General features: G+C 36.1%; 1 protein-coding gene across 2 annotated transcripts in view; it reads left to right on the top strand.

Moving 5' to 3' along the window:
- Nucleotides 1-25778, top strand: part of DNAAF6 (dynein axonemal assembly factor 6) — a 40964-nt gene that overhangs the window by 8531 nt on the left and 6655 nt on the right. For both annotated transcript variants that reach the window (XM_026451990.2, XM_026451991.1), the window contains 4 exons: nt 948-1088; nt 4728-4800; nt 6992-7097; nt 11033-11129. In XM_026451990.2, the coding sequence (XP_026307775.1) occupies nt 966-1088; nt 4728-4800; nt 6992-7097; nt 11033-11129 (399 nt within the window). In that variant the 5' untranslated portion in view covers nt 948-965. The remainder of the gene's footprint in view (nt 1-947; nt 1089-4727; nt 4801-6991; nt 7098-11032; nt 11130-25778) is intronic.

Raw genomic sequence — 25778 nt, 5'->3', positions numbered from 1 at the left:
TCCCACCTATGAGTGAGAACATGCGGTGTTTGGTTTTCTGTTCTTGTGATAGTTTGCTAAGAATGATGGTTTCCAGCGGCATCCATGTCCCTACAAAGGATGCAAACCCATCCTTTTTTATGGCTGCATAATATTTCATGGTGTATATGTGCCACATTTTCTTAATCATGTCTGTCACAGATGAACATTTGGGTTGATTCCAAGTCTTTGCTATTGTGAATAGTGCCGCAATAAACATACGTGTGCATGTGTCTTTATAGCAGCATGATTTATAATCCTTTGGGTATATACCCATCAAAAAGTGGGCAAAGGATATGAACAGACATTTCTCAAAAGAAGACATTCATACAGCCAACAGACACATGAAAAAATGCTCATCATCACTCGCCATCAGAGAAATGCAAATCAAAACCACAATGAGATACCATCTCACACCAGTTAGAATGGCAATCATCAAAAAGTCAGGAAACAACAGGTGCTGGAGAGGATGTGGAGAAATAGGAACACTTTTACACTGTTGGTGGGATTATAAACTAGTTCAACCATTATGGAAAACAGTATGGCAATTCCTCAAGGATCTAGAACTAGATGTATCATACACTTTTTCTAGAGGTAGGGCTTAAGAATCTGCATTTTAAACCAACTCCCCCAAGTGATTCTTAAGCACATTAAAACCCAAGAACCACTATAGTAGGTGCTCAGTAAGTGCTTGTTAGCTTGAGTATGACATTTTAGTAAAGCAGGCTGAATGTTTGAGTTTACTTGGTGCTCCAGGTCTGTGAGTTAGCAAAATACATATATTTGAAGGAGTTTAAAAGGATTTCCAAGGAAGTATAAGAACCAATGGCGTGACCGAGGGAAGAAGGGAGATATGACAATAAAACATCTTCATGTCTTAAATAAAACAGAAAAGTAAAATACCTCTTTCTGATTATCTTTTTCTTCAGATAGTAGAATCTGAAAATATGGATTCTGAAAATATGGAGACAGAAAATATGGACTTTGAGAGTGTTTCTTCAGTTACAGCTCTGGAAGGCCTCTCTAAGCTACTTAATCCTGAAGAAGAGGATGATTCTGACTATGGACAGGTGGTCATATACTTACAGTTGAATTAGTTTTGTTTATGGGAAGTTGTGGAACCATATTTGAACAACCTGTTCCCACCTAGCTGTGGGAGCAGAGCTGTGTCATTTGATACATTCATAGGAAGCTACAAGGCTGATTATGCATGACAATGTAATCTCTGGTACATTTCTAGCAAACATAATTATATTTTTCTAAACCACCTGAACACTGAATAGAAAAATAGTTCTGTAACTATGGTAGCAACAGCCACATTTCAAAATGTTGTCATTTATATTTATGGCTAAAGAATGCCTGACAACCATTGCAGAGTGGTAGCTAGGATTGTTTAAGCCTAGACAATATTTCTATAAAACAAATATTTTCAGTTATACAGTATTAATTGGACTCCCAAGTACCAGTCCCTTAATTTTTTAATTTGTCTACACATTAACGCAGAACAGAAAGTTTTTGAGCCAAATAATAGGGCAAACTAGCTTCAGCCTACCAAGATTGTCTTCCCAGTAATGCACAAATAAAGTTATGGAGTCTAATTAGTTGAGTAGCATTTGGGGTCAGGATAAGTAATGCCAGGAAGGCTTGCAGTAGCAAGATGGGCTTCATTTTAGGTAGAAGAGTTCCTTGAACTGACCTTTTACCACTCCAAGGTTACTGCCAGTATTCCCAGAACAATTAAAACACGTTTATATAACTCCCCTCTCTCCATTCTCCTATTTCTTAACTATCAGTGAGCCTTGGCTATCAGACTGCCTATGATAGGGCAAACAAAATTTGGGGCAAAAAATCCCATACTATAACGGAATATGTCAATTTGCATAAAATTATTTTAATGAAGTGTTTTGTTATATGACAAATTTACCATGAATAAATCATCTTTCACAAACGTATATATCAATTTACTCCTCCCAAAATTTATTTTTGCCACAATGTGGAGAAAAAAGCAAGCTATGAACAGGCAGCAAATTCAGTGGCTCAGACTGACACTGAACTGAGGTACCACCCTAAGGAAGAGCTTAGGTGGAATAGGGCAGAATAAATAAGATGTGAAATGGAAATAAAATTTGTAAAAGAACTGAGTCAGCTTGGAGCCAGGATCAGGAACCAGGAAGTTTTAGTCAGGGAAAAGTCTTAGTAGAAGCTGAACAAAGAAACACCAGGACGTTAAGGACACAACAAACAGAACACAGGAGAAAAAGTTAGGAACAATGTATCAGTGAAGTTGGGAAGGCAAGCTCATTTTTGCTACCTTAGTTGAAGTAGCAGAATAATAATTTCCTGGAGCCTACATTCTAGGAAAGGTAAGGTTATGCCATATAGAAAAAGTATATCAAGTATTTGAGAAACAGTGACCTTGAATATAGTGAAGTGGAACTTGTAACTGGGACAGATTCAACTATAAGGATTTACCCTGGTTACAGAGCCTATTCCATTTGGTGTTTATGGTTGGAGGTGTTTATTTGCATCTAGAAGTGTTTCTAGGAGGAAAGATGAGTGCTTATGAGATTAGAGACTAACATAATATTACTGAGTTGTACAGTTTATAAAGGAAAATTACTATAATAATGTATGATTCTGTATATCTGGGTTATAAGCAATTTTGAGATAATTGGTCATTCAGACACTACAGTACAGATATCATTAGAGGACACAAAATTAGAGTATCAGAACAGTGGGAGAATAATTAATGTTTCTAATAAGCTATTACATTTTCCAGGAGAGAAACTGCTTTTCATTTTTTAACATGTATTAATCTTGGGAACTGTGGGATGATTACAAGAGTGATGTGTTTTTGAAAATATGCTCTCTGAAAGCAGCAAGAGAACAGTTGCATACACATTGCTTCATTTACACTATCCCTTTTCTATATGACTTGTTAAGAATCTGGGAGATTGGGGAGAGAGTGTGTCTGTCATTTTTCAAATCCATGAGGGGATCTTAAGGCCTGTGGGAAATAAGGTTCACTGCTCTTCACAGACATTATAACGAGGATGTTCTGTCTTACATATTACAAAGTGGCATGAATTGCAATGATAAATTGCTCAGATAATTGGCTGTAGATTAATGGTAAAGGCTCAAATGATGTTCTAATAGAAAACAATTGCCAGATGGTTTTTAATGTTTTTACGATCCCATTCCATCTTTTAACTTGAAATTTTTATTTTTAATCATTTATTTTCATTAAATTAATAAATTGAAATTCCTATGTGTTCTGAGCCAATCACTGTCCATGGAGAGTATACCAATTTTTGTCATGAAAGTCCAAGATTTTTTTCTACTGCTTTTAATTTTATGTGGAAGGCAGCACTCAACAAGAAGCCCTCATGTTCTGAGAAATGCTTTACTCTGATTGACTATTACTGCTCTGATGATTAATAGTTTAAGAAAAGTACTACACATTTATATGACTTTAGTGATTAAAAAGAGGGAAAAAAAGTCCCAAATATTATCTTGGGATTTTCACATAAAAATGCCTGTAATGCCTTAACTGCAGACACAGCACTTTTGGAACACCTTTTGGAAAGGAATAGTTACTGTCTCAGACACTTTTGAGATATTATAGATTAATTTCTGATTTGTAACTTTTGGAATAGTTTCACATAATAAAGACCCATGTGAGCTGTTCCATCAGCTTTCAAGGACAGACACTACTCTCCTTGCCCAAACAAGACATTCTAACTTTTGTACATGTCTAAAGTCTTAGGAGATGAGGACAGGGGCCTGAAAAAAGAAAGATAGAGGTGCTAGTTGGCCAGTAGGCAAGAAGATAATAATTTTTTGACTGCCAGCAGTGGAGTGAGTTGGTGCTGCAGGGCATGACATCAGCAAAAACAATTAGTAAGAAATTGGGATTTTCTTGAAATATCAAAAATCCCTGAGACAGGCCAATGAGGTGGTGTCGCTATAACAATAGTGTAATATATGTTATACTTAGTTGAAAAAACGAAGATTGCTTGTATTGGTGAATCAGGGCAAGTCCTTTGGGGATGTGCATGCTTGTGCAGAAGATGGAAAAATAAACTTTTATGAAGACTGAAGTACATCAACATATATTAGAGACTATTAATTTGTGGTTGCTGTTTAAATCCACTAGTTCAGTGTCATGAGGCGGTGGGACAGGGAAGTGTTTCATACCTATAGTGGAAAAAAGTAAAAGCAGTTATCAGGGCTTTTGAATGATTAATTTGAAGTCTGAATACTTAGCTTCTGCTTAGTGTTAGTTTTTATTTCTATAAAACTTTCACATACTCTGTCCTCCATCTGACTACAACCAGACACTGCTAAACCCCAAAAGTGTCAATGCCTTTATACTAATACTTGGTTCTAACCTTCATAGAGATGAATGTGGCTCATTCCTCTATCCCAGGGATACATGAGTCACTGAGCTGGAACTAGGGATTTAGCCTGACCAAAGATCAATTCTGCCCCAGAGTCTATTAAACCAAAGAGTTTTTGAAAGAACAAGGAAAGCATGTTCACAATAGTACTTGGCATCTGTCTTTCTGTTATATAACAATGATGGGTAATTAAACTGGAAAGCTCCATGAGTTTTTTTGATGGAAATCCTATCAAATTTGAAGTATCACTAGTCATATAGGTTATACAAGTATTAATTATAGAATAGTGAACCTTTTCTCCTCCCTCAGACAAATGGTTTATCTACGATTGGAGCCATGGGTCCTGGGAATATTGGACCACCCCAAATAGAAGAACTCAAAGGTAAGTTATTTAACAAAGCAGTATAGATCAATATAATATTTTCCTTGGTAGAAAAATTATAGGGAGAGTAATACATACTAATACTAGTGTTTATTAAGATGAACTAAATAACAATGTATTGTATACTTGGACATTGCTAAAATAGTAGATTTTAAGTATTCCCATCACAAGTAAATGATAAGTAGGTGAGGTAATCCATATGTTGATTAGCTTGAGTTAGTCATCCACTGTGTATACATATTTCAGAACATCATATCGTATATCATAAATATATACAATTTTTATTTGTTCATTAAAAATGGAGAAATGAATAAATAATTTTTAAAAAGAAAAAAGGTGAACTAAAATAATCATAGAAATGATGAATAGCCATTTACATATAAAGATGCTGTTTTTACTCTACTACTGCAGGTAAATAGTTTTTCTAATAATGGAAATATATTTGCCTTGAATTATCCACATTCCTTGCATATTTTCTGAGATAGAAGACCAAGAAAGTCATGTGTGGTTAGATCATTTTTTATTTTTTAGGGTCTATTTACCAAGATGCTTAGCTTCTTTACATTCTACCTTCCTATATTCTAGCAATTTCATGGAATTCATTCGTTGAGTTATTTAATAAATATTTATTGAGAACCTATTATGTATCAGGCAGTGTGACCATCTCTGAGACTACAATGCAGATCAAAACAGAAAAAGTCCCTGTTCTGATTGAGCTAATAGATTTTTGGAGAAGACAATAAAACAAGCAACTACACAATTTTATCTTACATTAAGATGCTTATACATTAACGTCTTTGAGTTTGCTTATTAAAAAAAAACAGGTCCAATAAATGAGGCTAAATAATATTTTTACATTTCCCCAGCATTTTGAGCTATACAGTTTTACAGAGTTGAACATTTTACAAATCTTTAAAAATATAAAAAGCTTTAATTCTGTTGGTCATGATCACCATTAACCAGAGGATAAGAAGGGAGAGGAAGTGAATTTCATTCATCATTTTAGTTAATTGCAAAAGATTTGTCTGGACAAATGTTTAAAATAATGGCTAAAATGAGGTCTAAGGATGGTTTTAAAATTTCAGTTATTATTGCTATACATACTCAAGAGGCTATTTGCCTTACTCAAGAGATATTCGCTCCATGGCAGACTAGTTCACATTTCATGTATTTCTGTGCTGCCTGTATGTCTGATAATGTAGGTCTAATAATCTTTAAATTCCGAAGGCAACGATTCATATGTAAAATGTTATATATAAATCTGTAGTTAGGCTTTACAAAGCCCATGCTAGATAGAAGCTGATAATTTCAAAAGAATTGCCAGAATTGCAAACCTGACAATTGGGTACATTTCTGGGAATGCTTAAAATGACTCAAAGCAGTGTTCTGCACCTAATGCAGGTCTCCATTGGATGCTACAATAGTTAAAACAAATGTAAGCTGGGTTTTTGCATGCCTATGGAGCCTATCCACTTTTAAACATTTAAAGATGACATGCAGAAACCCAACCTCATGCTCAGCTCTGCATAAAGGACAAGTGGTAGAGATTTTCTTTAAAGCTTGTGTCTACATGAGGAAAATCCTGGACTAAAAAATGATCATTGTATCCATTGCTTTCAGTTTCTTTAATTGATATTATTATTTTGAGAATTATGTCATGCTTGCATGGAAAAGATATCAAAAGGTTTTTGTATAGTAAGAACAATACAAGATAAGACATTTCTCTCTACATCTGATTGATTGTAGTTGTGATTTTTTCTTTTACATAAAAATATATTTAAATATAATCCTATTTATGTTTCTGGAAAAATGTATAATATTTCTTTTCATATGTATATGGAGAGAGAGAGAGAGAGAGAGAGACTGGAATGATACACAACAGAATAATAACCAGAATACTAACATTGATCATCTCCAGGCAGTTGGATTGTAGATTATTTTCTTCTTTTTGTTTATGGGTTTTTGCCAAATTCTCTACAGTTATTATTACAATTCTGCAATGTATTGGTTCTGTATTGATAGAAACATTTAGTCAGTAGTTACTAATTTAGCTTGTTTTGACCAGAAAACAAGCTAGTGATTACAAATAATGTTTTATTTCAATGATCCCAAACTGAGTGTGAAGAAGAACAGGAGCAATTTACAGAAGGAAAAAGCATGAGCTTCAGCTTTATCTTCCCTTTCTTCACAGTTAACCCTGAAACCAGTGAGGAAAATAACGAGGACATCTGGAATTCAGAAGAGGTTCCAGAAGGAGCAGAACATGATGATATGTGGGATGTTAGAGAAATCCCAGAGTAAGTCAAATGAAGCCAGGAATGTCTTTAGGAGTTTAAGTTAGCTGTGTCATCTGATAGCATTTTATTTTTTACAAGATTCATAAAGTAACATACCACATAAAAGATAAAACTACAGTGACACACAGAAAGCATGTGTAATTGATGATTTTTTTCCTTCTAGAGCAGAAACAAGTAATAAAGCATAACATCTTCCTTTCAGTTATTATCTAGCAAAAAATGAAAAATATAGTCATTTCCATTATACATTTATATTTAATGTCAGTTTGCTGTATAATGTGGAACTAGCAGTTGGAGAAAGCCAGCCTATTAAATTGCAAGCATTCATACAAACTAAATTACAATGCCATGTTTATTGTCAAGGACTTGCTTTTAATTACTCAATGTTTCACAATTTCGGTAAAAGGCTATGTTCTCTCTCCAATTATCAATTATTACCCAGACTTGTTTACTAGATATTCTAAGATTATGTTTAGTATTCAGTGTGTTTTGCAAGCAGGGTTCAAGACTTGCTTTGTAGCCTTTCCAATACAATCAAGTTATAAATATGAAATTTATAATTACTATAAAAAGCCTTTTATTATGATTTTAAAAGCACTCATACTTTTAATGAACCTTAAAATATATTTATATACATAGATGAAATTATTGGTCAAATACACTAAGCTTTACATATATGTATTTTGAAATAAAATTTGGATTGACTACTTAGAATAGCAGGGTAAAACAAAGCCAACACTTACTAAATTATAATGTACTATATAAATTTTTAAAGACTTCTATGGGAAGTGATCTGACAAGTTTTCTAATACTGAATACAAAACTATCCAGTAAATATGTATATATTTATATATTTTTATATATTTATATATTTTATATTTATATATTTATATATCTATTTTATATATATTTATATATTATATATTTATATATATTTTAAATATTTATATATTTATATATATTTATATTTTATATATATATATATATATTTTTTTTGAGACAGAGTCTCCCTCTGTCACCCAGGCTGGAGTGCAGTGGCACGATCTCTACTCACTGCAACCTGCGCCCCTCCTGGGTTCAAACGATTCTCCTGCCTCAGCCTCCCATGTAGCTAGAACTACAGGCACATGCCACCATGCCCAGCTAATTTTTGTATTTTTAGTAGAGATGGGGTTTCACCATGTTGGCCAGGCTGGTCTGGAACTCCTGACCTAAGGCGATCTGCCCGCCTCAGCCTCCCAAAGTGCTAAGATTACAGGCATGAGCCACTGCGCCCAGCCAAAATTGTCCAGTATAAAACAAACAAACAAACAAAAAACTCCGTGCTTCCATCTTCTACATAAGTTCTGAAAATAGAAGCTGCGGGAGACTGCAGATAATTAACTAGAAAGAAGTATCCAGCTTTCAAATAAACAATGTCAAGACCATAAACCTCATAAAAAATCAAAGGAGATTTTAAAACATTTCTTAGAGAATAAAGAGCAAATTTGAGGTTATGTTTATATAGTGCCCACATATCCGTATGAAAAGTAATAATTAAGTCACTTATTTGTCATATTGTCTAACAAATGTCAAATATCCATATGCAGCAAACTTCAAATTTGAGTAATTTTTCCCTTTTCATTCTGATGTTTGATGTTAGGTAGATAGAACATCCATGAAAGCTTTAAATGAATAATAACTTCAGGTTATTATGAGGAAAATTGCTTTATAAGATTTTTAAAATCTTTATCTTCTACCTTATGAAAATACATTTTAAAATTTCTCAATGGATACAGAGGAAAATAAGTAAAGAATATGAACAAGCATTTCAAAAAAGAAGAATCACAAGTTGCCAAGTAAAAAAATAACAAGGAGCTGAGCTAAGGCACTGGCTTTGGGGAGAAGTATGAGGGTCTTTATTTGAGTGAGTTTTGAATGAAAAGTTGGTGTTTGGTTAGATAAAATTGATGAGAGGAGTGCATCAAAGATGATGCTGAAGTTATTAGCTTGGGTGACTGAGGAAATGATAATGCCATTAACTTTGATAGGAATTATAGGTTAAGAAGAATCTGTGAGTTTGTCCTTCCTTCCTTCCTTCCTTCCTTCCTTCCTTCCTTCCTTCCTTCCTTCCTTCTTTCCTTCTTTCTCTCTTTCTCTCTTTCTTTCTCTCTTTCTCTCTTTCTTTCTTTCTTTCTCTCTTTCTTTCTTTCCTGAGACAGAGCCTTGCTCTGTTGCTCAGCCTGGAGTGCAGTGGTGTGATCTCGGCTCACTGCAACCTCCGACTTCTGGGTTCAAGCGATTCTCCTGCCTCAGCCTCGCAAGTAGCTGAGACTACAGGTGCATGCCACCAAGCCTGGTTAATGTTTTTTGTATTTTTTTGTAGAGACGAGGTTTCACCAAGTTGGCCAGGCTGGTCCTGAACTCCTGGCCTCAAGCAATCCACCTGCCTCAGCCTCCCAAAGTGCTGGGATTACAGGGGTGAGCCACAGCGCTCAACTAAATTTGTTTTTTTTTCTTCGCCAACACCTCACCCCTCGACTCCGCCCATTGTTCACTGCAGCCTCAACCTCCCGGGCTCAAGCAATTCTCCAACCTCACTCTCCCAAGTACCTGGGACTACAGGTGCACACTTTATTTTTGTGAAGACTGCGTCTAACTGTGTAGCCCAGGCTGGTCTCAAACTCCTGGACTCAAGCAATCCTCCTGCCTCAGCCTCCCAAAGCACTGGATTACAGTTGAGAGCCACCATGACTAGCTGGTTTTTGATATGTACACTTTGAGTTGTCTTTGGGACATCCAGACAAACCTATGTAGTAGGCAGTTGGAAAATTGTGTCTGGAGCTCAGGATAAGAGCAGGAGCTTGAGCAAATCCATTTAGGAGTAATGAACATATAGATCAATCCCTTCTGTTTGTTTTAACCTAGCTTCACCTTCATAAATACTTGGTAGATGTTATAGCCTATTAAGAGAAAAGTGTCCCATAGCAAATAGTTGCTTATTGTTAGCCATGTTCAAACTCAGAGAAATTCCTCTTTTACTTTTGGGCGTTCCTATTGGCAAATGGTCAGAAGTTCAATCTAGTCCTTTAGTCTTACTATCCAGAGATTTACAATTTCTTCGTTAAGGTAGCATTAAGCAAAATAATAATAATAATAATTTGTAAGTATTTGTTTCATTCTATCCGAAGAGATGGGGTACCTTGTGGTGGGTGCTTCTATAAACCATTCTATTCCTGGTCCAAATTTGGGAGGGAGGAATGATTTGTGAATTGTCATGTGAGGGGTGAAATATCAGGAAAATCTTTCATTAAATTCAGAATTCTGTAAGACTAGATTCTAAGCACTGTAGTGTAGCTGTGCTGACTACATTACCAGTGTTTCTATTGTAGAATTTTAGCCGTAGAGATCATTTAGTTCAAATTCACCCCTCCTTCCCATAAATCATACAAATGTAGAAACTGAGACCCCATGAGTTTGTGACTTGACCAAGGTCCACAGTTAGTGACAGAAACAGTACTAAACCTGAATTTTCTCCTCTGCTCTATGGTTTAAACTTAGCAGAGGAAGGTTTCTATCAATCCCTAGGTTATGGACTCAGTATTTTTCTGAGCCATTGTTTTTCACGAACAGACTTTCCCTTTTTTCTTCTACTTTGAATCTTATTAGAAGCTTATTAGAAGTTCCCTCAATCTATTTTGTCTAGCTCTAAAACAATTAAAGGTTTATTTTAGAAAATAATAGCAATCCTGCTTTTCAGTGTTTATTTTTGACCACATTTTTAGACTTCTTTTCCTTTATGCTCTATTATATGCCTGAAGACCTGCAACCACTTTATTTATTTAGTCTTTGTATTTTTTCTAATAGCATGTCCTCATAAGTTTCTAGGTTTCTGTTCTTTGACAGGAAATTGCTCTTTCATCTGAGTCCCTATAATCATTGATTTTTTTTTTCAGGTATGAGATTATATTCAGACAGCAGGTGGGAACTGAAGATATATTTTTAGGGTTGTCAAAAAAGGACTCCTCAACAGGTTGTTGCAGTGAACTAGTGGTAAGCCTTTCCTCCCCTTCTTCATTTTCTATATGACTGTTGTAGCTAAATTGACTGACTATTGTATATATAATATTGTAGGCAAGGTTGTAAACTCTTTAAAAATCGTGGTTGCTATGTTTCAGGTACTAGGGGAATAATGGGATAGACAGTTTAAAATCGTTAACTTGTACAAAATAAACTACGTTTACACATTTGGATGAGATTTACAGATAAACGTAATAGAATCATATGACACAATGCACAATTTCTAATTTTGTTGCTATTAAAACTTCCCAATTGTATTGGACTGGATTTTCTTTCATCCTAGTTCCGTCCCATGCATGCCAACGGATTGGTTATTAACTTCTGATGAATTGACAGGCAATCAGAATGAAATATCTCCTTCCCCGCATCTGTCTTATCTCTTATTTCTGTATTTCTTATAATGACTAAGCTTACAATGTGGTTAAATCCCACAAAAAGGGATTTTCTTAATTTTGGGATCTGACTTCTGATCAAAAACATTAAGAAAGACATCTAAAATGTTACTTTGCTTTCTTATCTGAATGAAGCTACAGAATGTTGGAGAGCATCCTTTACCAGGTCACTGTTTCTGTATAACAGTTGTAGCAATACCAACAATATCAATGATACCACCTTATTTTTGCTTATTTCATCCTCATAATGACCTTGTTGAAAAATCTGGGCCTAACCTAGAATGTGGAATTTGATTCATTTTAGCAACATTAACAAGTAATTCTTGTGTTAAAAATTTATTTTTTGAGATCAGGAACTAACTTTGCTTCTATTTTTTTTTCCTCCTTTCTTACAATACATTATAGAATACTGTGGTGCCCATGGGAGATGCGTAATATTTTTTCCTTAAGCAAATGATAAATGGAATTTCTCTTTTGCATGAACTTCAGGTTTTCTCTTATTAGCAAAATCTAAGACATTCAATTGAATCAAGTAACATAATGGGAATAGTGGCTTTAAGTACCTCAGGAGATTTTTCAAACTCTAATGAGTTAAGGTTTCAAGTAATCTTGAAGTAATTAGCTCCCAGGGTTTTACCAGTAATATTGAAATTCCTCTCTCTTAAATTATTGTTAAATTGTGTTTTTGATGTGTAGTGTTGGGGATTGCTCTAAATTCTGGAGGAATTCTAGGCCCTAAATAAATAAAACTGTTGCAAGCCTTACCATTTCTCTCATGCAAAAATTGCCTCTAATTTTAATAATAAAGGTATTCTGAATGAAGAATCTCAGAAACTAAATCATACCTCATAATAGAAATATATGGTTTATCTAAAACTCAGTAAGTATATACAGAAGACTTGGTATTTCTCTCAAATGAATTTATAATCAACTGGGGAGACAAAACTAACAAAAATGAACTAATTTTATTATTAAGAATTAAACTCAGTGTAAACAATTATAAGTCTACTAGAAGTTCAGAAGGTTGGGATAAGTCATGGACACCACTGAAAGGCAGCAGCAAATAACACATTTGTTGATGCTATGGCACTTTGTCACGTGTATACTGTTCCTTTTCTCTTTCTTTCCTTTATTTCTCTTTGTTTCTTCATTTATTAAATCTTTAAATACTTAGTGAAAGTTACTACATACCACAGACTGTCCTAAGTACTAGAGATACAAAAATAAATGATAAACAATCAATTGTCCTCAAGGAATTTACAGTAAAGGAGATTGACACCTAATAAATCACTGTAGTTCAGTATGGTAAGTACATATTTAGAGGCATATACCATGAATAGAATGATGGTTACCAGAGACTGGGAAGGGTAGTGGGCAGTGGGGAGTTGGAAATGTGGGGATGGTTAATGGGTACAAAAATATAGTTAGATACAATAAAGAAGATCTAGTATTTGATAGTACAATAGAAGGATAACAGTCAGCAATAATTTGTTGTACATTTTAGAATAACCGAGGGAGTACAGTTGGAATGTTCATAACACAAAGAAATGGTGAATGGTTTAGGTGATAGAAACCCACCCCATTTACCCTGATGTAATTATTATACACTATATGCATGTATCAAAATATCTCATGCACCCCATAAATATATATTTCTATTATGTACCCATAAAAATTAAAGATAGAAAAATAAAGGCATATACCAGGTACATAGTGACATAAAGCAGGAAGGGATCAACTTCAAGTGGATAATGTTTCTACAGTGGACAACATTCTAAGAAGGGCATTCCAAGCAGAGGTAAGAAAGAGCACATGGAAAGGTATCCAGGCATGAAATAGCATGGCATATTTGAGTAAGCAGAGAATATAACAAGAATAAAGAGTAAGTGTGGGTAATAATGGACTAATAAGCTGACTCTCAAAAAAGATAAAAGCTTGTAGCTTTTATTTGTAGCTTGAATGCTATCCTGTAGGCATACTAATGACACCATCCACTATCATTGCTTACTCCACTGACAAGACTCAGAGTAAATAGGTTGTTGAGCCCACCTCAAGTATTTCTTGCTCAAATGTATATGCTCATCATTCTTGTTGATAATATTGTGTTTCCTTGAATCTAAGACATCATAAAATTGTAAATGCGCCATTTAACAATAACAATGTTTCAGAGGAAAATAGGTATAATACCATATTACACCACCATTGATTGTGCAGTGCATCTCAATATCAGAAGCATTAAAATGTGGGAAAAATTGTACCTGAGAATTGCCTGAATATGTTATTTGAGTCCTGGACCTGGTCTATATGTAACAATCCAATCCAAAAACTTTAAGAAGAAAATCCTTACTTAAACCGAGTAAGGCAATAGGAGTACAATCTGTTTACGTACAAGAAGTGATTTAGGGTTTAAAAATTCACAAGGGCCATCCTTTCCTTTACCCTCCCCAGACTCCAAATAAGAAAGCAAGATTTATGAATGCTAAGTCAAAGCAACGGTCCTAAACAAAATTCTGAATTAGGAATGTCTTCAGCAAACCCTTCGAACCTCAAACCCAAAGAGTCCCATTATCCAAATACTCCCTGCCCTATTGTTATCCTCTGCAACTGCTTTACTCCTGAGTTTGTAGCCACCAAACTCCCTTGAGTTAATCTATATTTAGGTATTTTAGAGCCAGAGCTAGCCAGTGGTTTACAGGTTTGTTTTGTTTCTAGCTGTCAAGCTTTTTTTTTTTTTTTTTTTTTTTGCTTTTTTTTTTCCCAAATAAAATTCTATGAGTAAGCCCAGTGTAGTAAACATAAAAAGTACCACTGCCTTGTTTAAAAAGGTACTATCACCCATGAGGCAGCTCTTAGGAGAATGGCTGAGGCTCCTTGGAACACAGTTTGAAAGATGCTGATCTAATTTCTCATCCTGATTACAGTTAATAAACTAAGGTCAGGCTTACAAGGTTCCAAATACTCATATACATTAATGGAAAAATAATAAGAGATCTAGAGGGCTTATTTTTCCTAGGTGACATATATGCTTTTATTTAAACCCCACGAGTGGAAGGCCCTAGCTTGTTTCATTTTGTTTTGGTTTTTAATTTTCTTTTTATCCTCGCTATCTTCTCCATCCCTCTCCCTGAAGCTCTCGCTGTGATGGGTGGGATATTAGGTTGGTGCAAAAGTAATTGCAGTTTTGCTATTACTGACTACTGGTTATTGCTAGACTGACTGAAGTACTGGACCTCTTGGGTGCTAGTTGAGAGTGTGGAAAAAGGAACTATAGATATCAAAATATGTAGCAAAATACCCTAATTCTCCATAGGATTATTTGTGGCAGGAAATGGGATGGGTGTATTGGAAAAATAGGTCAGCAGATTCTCATTTTCACCCATGGTGCCAAAATCCAAAAATGAGTGGGGCTAAGGTTATTGGTATTCTGCCAAATTACCCATTGTTTGTTCTAGGAGAGGGGAAAGGCAGCTTGCAGACAGCTTGATGCTCTTTGACCTAGAATGAACACGTATTTTGATGTTTTACTCTGATAGATCTATACTGATAAGGGGACATTCTGATATGACCCAAGAAACAAGCCACTAAGCTTATTTTTTTCCCCAACATCACCTCCTCCCTAGAATATGATCCTTCCCCCATCTTTAAATCTCACTGAGAATAGGATGAGAGTCAAGGATGGGATAGAAGTCAGTCACCATCTGGCAGACAGACACAACCAGCAGTCACATGTTTATCATATATATTTATCTCAGAAAGTGCTATCAATCATTTTGAGCAAAGTATTTGCTCATCCTCTAAGAAGTCACTTGCTTCCTGAATGGTCTGCTCTTCAAATCCTGATTGCTTTCTTAAGGTTAAAACAGTTACATTTGTTTAGTTTTTGTTTGTTTGTTTGTTTGCTTGTTTGGTTTTTTTGGACAGAGGCTCACTCCGTTTCCCAGGCTGGAGTGCAGCCTTAGCTTACTGTAGCCTCTGCCTCCCAAATTCAAACCATTCTCCTGCCTCAGCCTCCTGAGTAGCTGGGATTCCAGGCATGCACCACCAAGCCCGGCTAAGTTTTGTATTTTTTAGTAGAGATGGGGTTTCACCATGTTGGCCAGGCTGGTCTCAAACTCCTGACCTCAGGTGATCGGCCTGTCTCGGCCTCCCAAAGTGCTGGGATTATAGGCGTGAGGCACCGTGCCCGGCCTATATTTGTTTACTTTTAATGAAAAAATGGATTTGGCTGCTTGATAATGAAATAGATTTTGTTTTCCATTCTATTCCATTCTAGAGGATGGACCTAGTTTTTTTTTTTTTTTTTTTTTTTTTTAGGGTTCGTGGTTGTTTTTTTTTTTTTTTTTTTTTTTGGTAGGCTTCCTGATTGTGTTAACCTTGTTTGATTGGTTGTATACCAGACCATGTGGCAGAGGGGAGGATATTTGATCTATAATATGATTCCTTATTATCAGTTTGAGGCAGCACAGTAATCCTTCAATTAAATTTCTAATAGTTGCCTCCGTAATATATTCATAATATATACATTTATAGTTAATGTCATAACACTCCTTCATAATGATGGTGGTTGTGGGACATGGTAACAAATACTTCCTTAAAAGCTAATCTAATCATATAGACAGTATATTTCTGATTATGAAAGTAATATATATGTAAAATTTTAAGCAATACCAAAATTAGTAGAGTTGATGATAAAAGTTCCCCATAATGAGATGGAGAAAAATTGAGAGAGAGTGTGTGTGTATTTGAGATAGGCTATGGTCAAGGATGGAATAAAGGTAAAGGATGTCATATACATATTACTTGATATATATATCAGTAATTTTACATTTTGATGATGTCATTTTGAGATTTCATCAAAATATCTGAATCACATGGTCTGGAATCCTTGAGCTGGACCTGGCAGAAACTCCTGATTCCATGCAAGCAGATTTACAGATTGACCTTGAAAATTACCAATGCTTGAGGGATGAACAAAGCTAGAGGAACTGAGAAGGATATTCAGAGATGGGAGGGAAACCATAATAGTATCGGCTGCTGTCAAGCATGATTAGGATGTAGAAGGAACTTTGAGATTTGTCAATTAAGAAGTCTTTGGTGATCTTTGGAAGAGAGCAGCTTCAGTGGCATGGTCAACACCAGATTAAAGAAAGCTGAGAAGAGAAGAGGAAGTGAGGAAGAGAAGCCAGCAAATATAGATTGTTCTTTGAGGAAGTTTAGCGGTGAAGAGGAGGAGAACGAGGAAATGATTATTAAGAAAGAGGCAAGATTTAGGGGAGTGTTTTTAAGATAGGAGAGGTTTATGTATGCATTTCAGCTGATGACAAGAATCCATGCATTCATCCATGTAATATTTATTTAGTTCCTACTGTGTGTCACTAGAGCTAATGAACAAACAGTGAAAAAAAAAAAAAAAAGTAGTCATGGTATGGGCCCCTAGGTGGAGGCATTTTTGGTTGTCACAATGATTACAGAATTTTTTGTTTTTTTGAGATAAGGTCTTGCTCTGTCACCCAGGCTGGAACGTAGTGGCTTGATCTCAGTTCACTGCAGCCTCGACCTCCTGGGTTCAAGTGATCCTCCCACTTCAGCCTCTCTGGTAGCTAGGACTACAGGCATGTGCCACAATGCCCTGCCAATTTTTGTTTTTTATTTTTTGTAGAAACAGGGTCTCATTATGTTGCCCAAACTGGTCTCAAACTCCTGGGCTCAAGCAATTCTCTCACCTCGGCCTCCCAAAGTGCTGGTATTACAGGCATGGACCACCATGCCCAGATGATTGCAGGATATTATTGTCATTTAGTATTCAGGGCCAGGGTTGCCTTAAATCTTGCAATAAGAGGTATAATCCTCAAGAATGAAGATTGTCCTACACAAAATGCCCATATTGCTTTCCTCTAGTTTAAAAACACTGATTAGATAAAGAGAGATTGAAGATATGAGGGTGCTGCTACTCAGCAGCATTCCACCCTGTTGACTACTCTCTTTTTGTTTTTTTGTTTTGTTTTGTTTTGTTTTTGTTTTTGTTTTTGGAGACAGAGTTCCGCTCTGTCGCTCAGGCTGGAGTATAGTGATGTGATCTTGGCTCACTGCAAACTCCACCTTCTGGGTTCAGGCTGTTCTCCTGCCTCAACCTGAGTAGCTAGGACAGCAGGCACGTGCCACTACACCTGGCTAATTTTCATATTTTTAGTACAGACAGGGTTCCCAGGCTGGTCTCAAACTCCTGGTCTCAAGTGATCTGCCTGCCTCGGCCTTTCAAAGCGTTGAGATTACAGGCGTGAGCCACTGCACCTGGCCTGCTCTCTCCTTGAAACACAGTTTTCTCTTTACTTTAATGACCCCATTCTCACTGAGGAGTGAGGAAAGACTTCACTCTTTTCTTCCAAAATCACTAGGCATTCCTCCTCGCTTTCGCTTCCAAATCACTGGCTCTTCCTATTCTGCCTTAAGTTCTCTGGAGATTTGACCTATGTCTTTTTTTTCTCTACCTATTCTCTTTTCACCTAGTCTCATAGCTTTAAATATCATTTATCTCTATAGTCCTGAACACTTCCATGAGCTTTGGATTCATATAACTATTTACTTGGCATCTCTTACTTGTTTAATACACAACTCAAACCTAACATGTCTAAAACAGAACTCTTAATTGTCTTCTGTAAACCTTTTTCTCATTCATCTTCTTTGTGGCAATAATATTCACCCAATTGTTCAAGCTAAAAACCTAAATCATCCATCATTCCTCTTTCCTTTATACCTCATGTCTAATCCATCAGCAAGTATTACTGGGCTGTACCTTCAAAATATATTATAAATTCATCTAATTTTCATTACCACTGCAATTGCTATCATGTTACTAACCATCATCATCTCTATCTGGACCATTATGAGTCTCTAATGACATTATCTCCCTGCTTTGACTCTTCATTCCCTATAGCCTTTCCACACAGAATGTAAGAGATTCTTTTTAAAAGTAAATAAGGGCGGGGCGCAGTGGCTCACGCCTGTAATCCCAGCACTTTGGGAGGCCAAGGCGGGTGGATCACCTGAGATCAGGAGTTCGAGACCAGCCTGGCCAATATGGCAAAACCCTGTCTCTACTGAAAATACAAAAATTAGCCGAGCGTGGTGGTGCACTTCTGTAGTCCCAGCTACTTGGGAAGCTGAGGCAGGAGAATTGTTTGAACCTGGGAAGCCGACGGTTGCAGTGAGCCGAGATCATGCCATTGCACTCCACCCTGGGTGACAGAGTGAGCCACCAAAAAAAAAAAAAAAAAAAAAAAAAAAAAAAGTAAATCAGACCACATCACCTCTTTGCTTACAGCCCTCAATGGTTTCCTGTTGCGCTCATAGAAGAAAATCCAAACTCCTTATCTTAAAAGTAGGGAAGGGCCCTGTGTGATCTGACCCTTACCTACTTTTACTGTTTCATCCAATGTGGCACTTTCTTCCTTGTTTGCTATGTTTTGCTTATCCTGGCCTTCTTTTTGATCCGTCAATCTGCTGAGTTATTTCCCAATTCCTTGTTATTCATTCCTCCTGGGTATTCTACCCAGTCCCTCAGATAATGAAATTTTACTTCTTCCTTTCCAACCATTTTAACCTATTTCTTGTTTAATTGCATGTTAGTACCTCCAGAACTATATTATGTAATAATAGTGAATACTGAACTTTATTACTTATTTCTCACTTTAAATTTTTAAAAATTAAAAAAATATGGGTAATAGAGATACACTATTCAGCCATAAAAAAAGAGATCCTGTCATTTGAAATAACATGGATGGAACTGGAGATCATTATGTTACGTGAAATAAGCCAGGCACAGAAAGACAAACATCACACTTTCTCACTTATTTGTGGGATCTAAAAATCAAAACAATTGAACTCATGGACATAGAGAGTAGAAGGATGGTTACCAGAGGCTGGGAGGGGTCATTGAGGGAGGGGAAGTGTGGGGTTGGTTAATGGGAACAAAAATATAAATTTCTCACTTTAATTGGAATGGTTCTAGTGTTTCTTCATTTAGTTAGATACTGACTTTTGGGTTATGTGTTAAGGATCTGTTCATCTATTCTGATTTTAAGAGTTCTAAGCAAGAATAGATGATGAATTTAATCAAATGCCTTTTTACCATTTGTGAAGATCATATGATTTTTTAGTTTTTATCTATTGGTAAATTATATTAGCACATTTCTTAATATGGAACCATCCTTGCATTCATTCATTCATTCATTTACTCAACAAATATTTATTGAGTGCCTGTGATTTGCCACCAAGTATTTTATAAAAACTCTCATGAACAATGATAAGCTATAGGAAAATGAAGAAAAAAATTAAAGGTGATGGGTCTCTGTTTTGAAATTATAAAAATATTTACCTCTGACGTATAAAAATGTAGAGGCATGTATTGTCCAAAACTATGGCAAAAAAACAGTAGGTCATCTTTTTAAATTGATGGGTAAATTTTTCTTTTCTTTTCTTTTCTTTTTTTTTTTTTTTTTTTGAGACAAGGTCTCACTCTGTTGCTCAGGCTAGGGTACAGTGGTGCAATCTTGGCTCACTGCAACTTCCACCTCCTGGGTTCCAGCAATTCTCCCACCTCAGCTTCCTGAGTAGCTGGGATTACAGGTGCATGCCACCACACCTGGCTAATTTTTGTATTTTTTCTAGAGATGTGGTTTCACCATGTTGGTCAGACTGGTCTCAAACTCCTGACGTGAAGTGATCCACCCACCTTGGCCTCCCAAAGTGCCAGGATTACAAACGTAAGCCACTGTGTCTGGCCAGATGGATAAATTTTGATAATGCTACCATTTTGAAACAGTCCAGTACTATATTACCATATCTGTCATTTAAAAAATAGTTCACAGATGCATGACTCCTCTCCCATCACAGGAGTCGAGTCGTCAGAGGCCTCTTATGGCTTTCCACAACTTGTTGTCCCATATTTTTATGGCCAGTTTATGCAGGCACCCCATAAGCCTTTTTCTCAACATATTACCATATCTGTCTTTTTAAAAATAGTTCATAGATGCATTACTCCTCTCCCATCACAGGAGTCAAGAGGTACTGTTCTAAGTATAGAGGATAGCAAACAAAACATAAACATCACTGCCTTCACAGAGCTTACCTTATTGTGGAAGGGATAAATAAAATAAACACATAAATTGTATTGTATATTAGAAGGTGAAAATGCTCTGCAGAGAAAAGGAGGAGGAAGTGACAGGGCATACTAGAGTTGGTGGTGGCTGAAATTTTTAATAGTGTGGTCACAAAAGCCTTCACTAAGAAGGCAATATTTGAGTGAACACCTGAAAGAGATGAGGAAATGAGGTTCCAATGTTAGAAAGGTTTTTTTTCTTTGAGACAGAGTCTTGCTCTGTCACCCAGGCTGGAGTGCAGTGATATGATCTTGGCTCACTGCAACCTTGACCTCCTGGACTCAAGTGATCCTCCCACCCCAGCCTCCCAAGCAACTGGAAGTACAGGCACGCACCACCATGCCCAACTACTTTTTATATTTTTTGTAGAGATGGGTTTTTGCCATGTTGCCCGGGCTGGTCTTGAACTCCTGAGCTCAAGTGATCTGCCCATCTCAGCCTCCCAAAGTGCTGGGATTATAGGTGTACACACCACACCCAGACTAGAAAGGTTAATCTAAGTGTATATTTAAAATGCCAAGATTTAAGACAGGAGGTAATCTTAGAAATATCAGTAAAGAACAAGTAACTATTCTTAGAGAAATCAGGGGAACTGTCCCAGGAATTAGTAAACGATTCCAAGTAATAGGTGGTATAGCGTAAGAACATGAGTTTTTACGTTGTATATATTTTAGGTGTAAAACATGATGTTTTGATATACATATTCTCAGTAAAGTGATTACTATAGTCAAGCTAATTAATAATGTATTTATCATCTCAGGTAGCATCTTTTGTGTATGTGGGGGTAAGAGCACCTAAAATCTACTCTTTTAGAAGATTTCCACTACTTAGTATAATATTAACTATAGTCCTCATGCTGTACCTTAGAGCTCTAGATTTATTCATCCTAAATAACCCAAGTTTCCATCCTTTGACCTGCATCTCTTCATCTCCCACACCACCTCTAGTAACCACCATTCTTCTATTTCTATGTATTAGATATTTTTTAGGTTCCACATTTAAGAGAGATTATGCAGTATTTTTCTTTCAGTGTCTGGCATTTTTCACTTAGCATAATGGAGGACATGAGTTTTTTTTTAACTGGAAGTAAAGGACAGGCCCAGTGTTATAAAGGAAATGGGAGGAAAAAATAAAAACTGGCACCAACTGAGAAGACTATAGGGAAAGCAGTGTAGTCGGGGAGATCCAGATTTCAGTTAGATTAAGAAGTTGAGAATATTCAAAGAGGCTTAAGAGATAAGGGATGATGTACTATGTATTCCAGAGGACCTAATGGAAAAGGCTCAGGATTTGATAATGGGTGGAAAATGGAGACATAATAGGAGATATGAAGTTCCATATGGTAGTTATGTGATAAGGAATGATTTGGGAGTCTGAGACTTCTTATGGTTATTGACAAATAGAGTTAAAAGTGTAATGAATTTAGTTATCATGGCCTCCAGACAGGTAGTGGTGGCGAGGCTATGATTATTTGGGGGAGAGGGTGAGTGCCAATGGAGATATGGATGCCTATAGATGAATGTTCTTACTACAGAGTGAGTTGAGCTTACTCTTGACTCCTGTGATGGAGAGGAGGTATGCCTCTATGAACCATTTTTTAAAAAGACAGGTATGGTAATATAGTACTGGACTGTTTCAAAATGGTAGCATTATCAAAATTTATCCATCAATTTAAAAACATGACCTACTGGGCCTTTGCCTTAGTTTTGTACAATACATACCTCTATATTTTTATACTTCAGAGGTAAATATTTTTATAATTTCAAAGCAGAGAGCTAATGCCTTTAATTTTTTAAATTTTCCTATAGATTATCATTGTTCATGAGAGTTTTTATAAAATACTTAGTATGGCTGCAGTGGAAAAAAAATCTCATACATGTTTGTATAGTTAAACAACGGGAAATTAAACAATTAAAGCAATTCAGAATGAAATCTACCCAAACTTTTTCTGTTAATCAAAATTTCCTAATATTGTTAAGTTTCAAATGGGAACTCAAATAGTCTTCTTTCCTAAGAATCAAATGTGCAAGGAGTGGTTGCTGTATTTCTGTCAGATGGAAATATTCTTATAATATCTAGAACCCATAAATAAATTAATTTAGAATGTCTTCCAAAGTGTCAGTCCAAACCCTTCAGTGAAGCATCTTCACTGAAATATCAGTAAATAGTGCTGGCCAAGTTACATACAAGATATTTTTTACTTTTTCTTCTCATCGTGGTGATGAAGTGACAGTTCAAGAGGAAACTTAGAATGGATGACCTCCATGGAACACCTGCCATTTGGACTTCTCCTGTCAATTTTCAAACATCTTATAATATGATCATAGACATTTATCTGAGGAGCTGAGAAGCCTGTTAATCACTTACAAATTATAGGAGTATGACCTTTCAGGAACCATCTTGTCATATAAATCTCTCGTAAGAACAAGACAAGAAAGAAGAGATTTGAAACTCACAAGAATAATCACTCAATAATGACTCCCCTAGTAAGTTGGCTCTCTTACAACACATAGAGGATAACAAATGAAGGCCAAGGAAAATGACTTGCAAGCACTTTAACCTAGTTTTACCTCTCTTGAGGGAAACCTCGAAGTACATTCCCAGAGAGAGACTGAGTACTTTTTACTACTTGCCTGAAGAGAAGCTGAAAGTGGGAAGAAGGGATCTCACAAACCTTAAATTATAGGCTTTTTCCCTGTTACTTTTTATTTATAAGGACAGAAGGCAGATATTTGAAATAAAGTTAGTGATGGATACTGGGGTAACCAGCTTCCAGTATGGCACCCAATAATTCTCACCTCCAGATATTCTTCTCTTTGTGTAGTTCTCTCCCATATTGAGTAGGGCTAACCTGTATAATCAATAAGATTTTTTTTAATGAAAAAGTGTAATTCATGAGGCTACATTCTAAAAAAGGTATTGCTTCTGCCTTTATCTTTTCGATCCTTTACTCTGGGGAGAATACAGCTGTTGTATCCTAGGGACACTCAAGCAACACTATGGAGAAGTCCATGTGGTGAAAAGCTGAGGCCCCTGACAAACAGCCACATCAGTGAACTATCTCAGATGCAGATCCCCTAGCCCTAGTCAAACCTTCAGATGTCTACAGCCACAGCCAACATCTTGACTACAGTCTCGTAATAGAGCCTAAGCCAGAACCATCTAGCTAAGCCATTCCCAAATTCCTTATCCATGAAAACGTGGGATAATAAATGTTTATTGTTGTTTTGAGTTATAAACTGGGGGAGGTATAATTTGTCATGCATAATAGATAACCAGTAAACAATAAATAATAAGTGGCTGGCCATGGTGATTTACACTTGTAATCCCAGCACTTTGGGAGGCCATGATGGGAGGATCACTTGAGCCCAGGAATTTGAGATCAGCCCGAGCAACATAGCAAGACCCCATCTCTACAAAAAATAAAGTAGCCAGGTGTAGTGGTGCACACCTGTGGTCCCAGACACTCAGGACGCTGAGTCGGAAGAATTGCTTCCGACACTGAGCCCAGGAGGTCGAGGCTGCAGTGATCCATGATCACACCACTGCACTCCAGCTTGGGTGACAGAGTGACAGCCTGTCTCAAAAATAAATAAATAATTTTTAAAAAGTAACAGAAGCAGAATTTAAACGTAAGTTTGATTTCAAAGGTTGAGTTCCCAAAAGGTTAAAAGTTTCCCAGTGAATTTTTAAAGTTTTCCTTAGTTTACCTATTAAAATAACTTATTCTTTAAAACAAATTCGATTTGCACCCTGTGTAAAGAAAGGAACATCAATCCCTTTAAATTGTTTGGTCAGTGACATCATCCTACATTTACTAATGTTTAACAAGTTAGGTCTTGAGCGCAATCAGTTAGAGGTCAATTAATATCCATGTTTATATTCCAGGTATTTGTTTAAAGTATTGCTGAAGAAATCTCATGCATGTGTCAGGAGTTATTCTTCTGTTAAGATTCCTCATTGAGTCTTCTGTCTTGCAAGATATTAATGTGTGCGATTCCACCTAATTTGTCCCTTCTCTTGTCTCTTCTCTGAAACCACTGTAGTATATAATTTTAATTTCCTGAAGAAGAAAAATTAGTGAGTTGTTTCTGAATTGCCCTTCACTAGAACAGCAAATGATTTTAAGAACCACTTTAAAGTTCTACCCAGAAATTGTATTTAAATTTTGCATGTCATAATTTTTTCCTTTCTCAATTGGCATTTTAACCCTGGAAAAATAATATTTTGCCATGAAAATTCTAAACATTTCAGACTAAAGAAACAAATATTTGTATCTCTTCTTTGAGGTGACATGAGTTAACATGTGACGTTAAAGAAGATCTCAATTTGACCATCAGACCTGAGTATTACAGTAAAAGTGGGTGGAACTTTCTTTGTCGAATGGAATGCTTATTTACTTTGAGGCAGAGCATCTATAACTACCCCCTGAGAACCGTACGTCTCTCACTTGTAGCATCTCTGATTATGAAGATCCGAATTTTCAAAATATAAATTAGGAGGCAGTTTTTTTTTTTTGAGTGAAAATGTTAACCATAGTATTTAGATAGTAGCACCTGTAGAGCTCTATTTACAAATCTTTGTTTATATAGAGATTTAATAAAGTAAAATATAACTCACAAACATGTATTGCTCCAAACACATTATATTGCAAAAACACAATTGCCTACTTTAAGCTTCTTACAAGAAATCTCAATTTGTCACATTATTTATTTATTATGTATTTTCCTCATAACTTACTGCTTTCCCTCTGGCCATTAGAGCCATGAATTCACCAGATGTCCAATATTTCAAGTCTTCTATCTCATTTTAGAGAAAGCGTCATAATTTACCTGAACCTTAGGCTGCATTTTCATTTCTTTGTTTATGGAAACCATATGCCACGCTATCCTATATATAGACATCAACTTCCATCAAAAAGAGAAAGCATGTAGAGTAAGAGATAGACTTTGTGTTGTGGTAAAAATACACATAGTATAAAATTTACCATTAGTGACATTTAGTGTATTCACGATGTTGTGCAACCATCACCAGTATCTAATTCCAGAACATTTTCGTCAACCGTAAAGGAA

The sequence above is a fragment of the Piliocolobus tephrosceles genome, chromosome 12 (genome assembly GCF_002776525.5).
Source record: "Piliocolobus tephrosceles isolate RC106 chromosome 12, ASM277652v3, whole genome shotgun sequence".
NCBI classification, from domain to species: Eukaryota; Metazoa; Chordata; class Mammalia; order Primates; family Cercopithecidae; genus Piliocolobus; species Piliocolobus tephrosceles.
The sequence above is the reverse complement of the archived record's forward strand: the minus strand, read 5'-3'. Positions and strand labels throughout refer to the sequence as shown.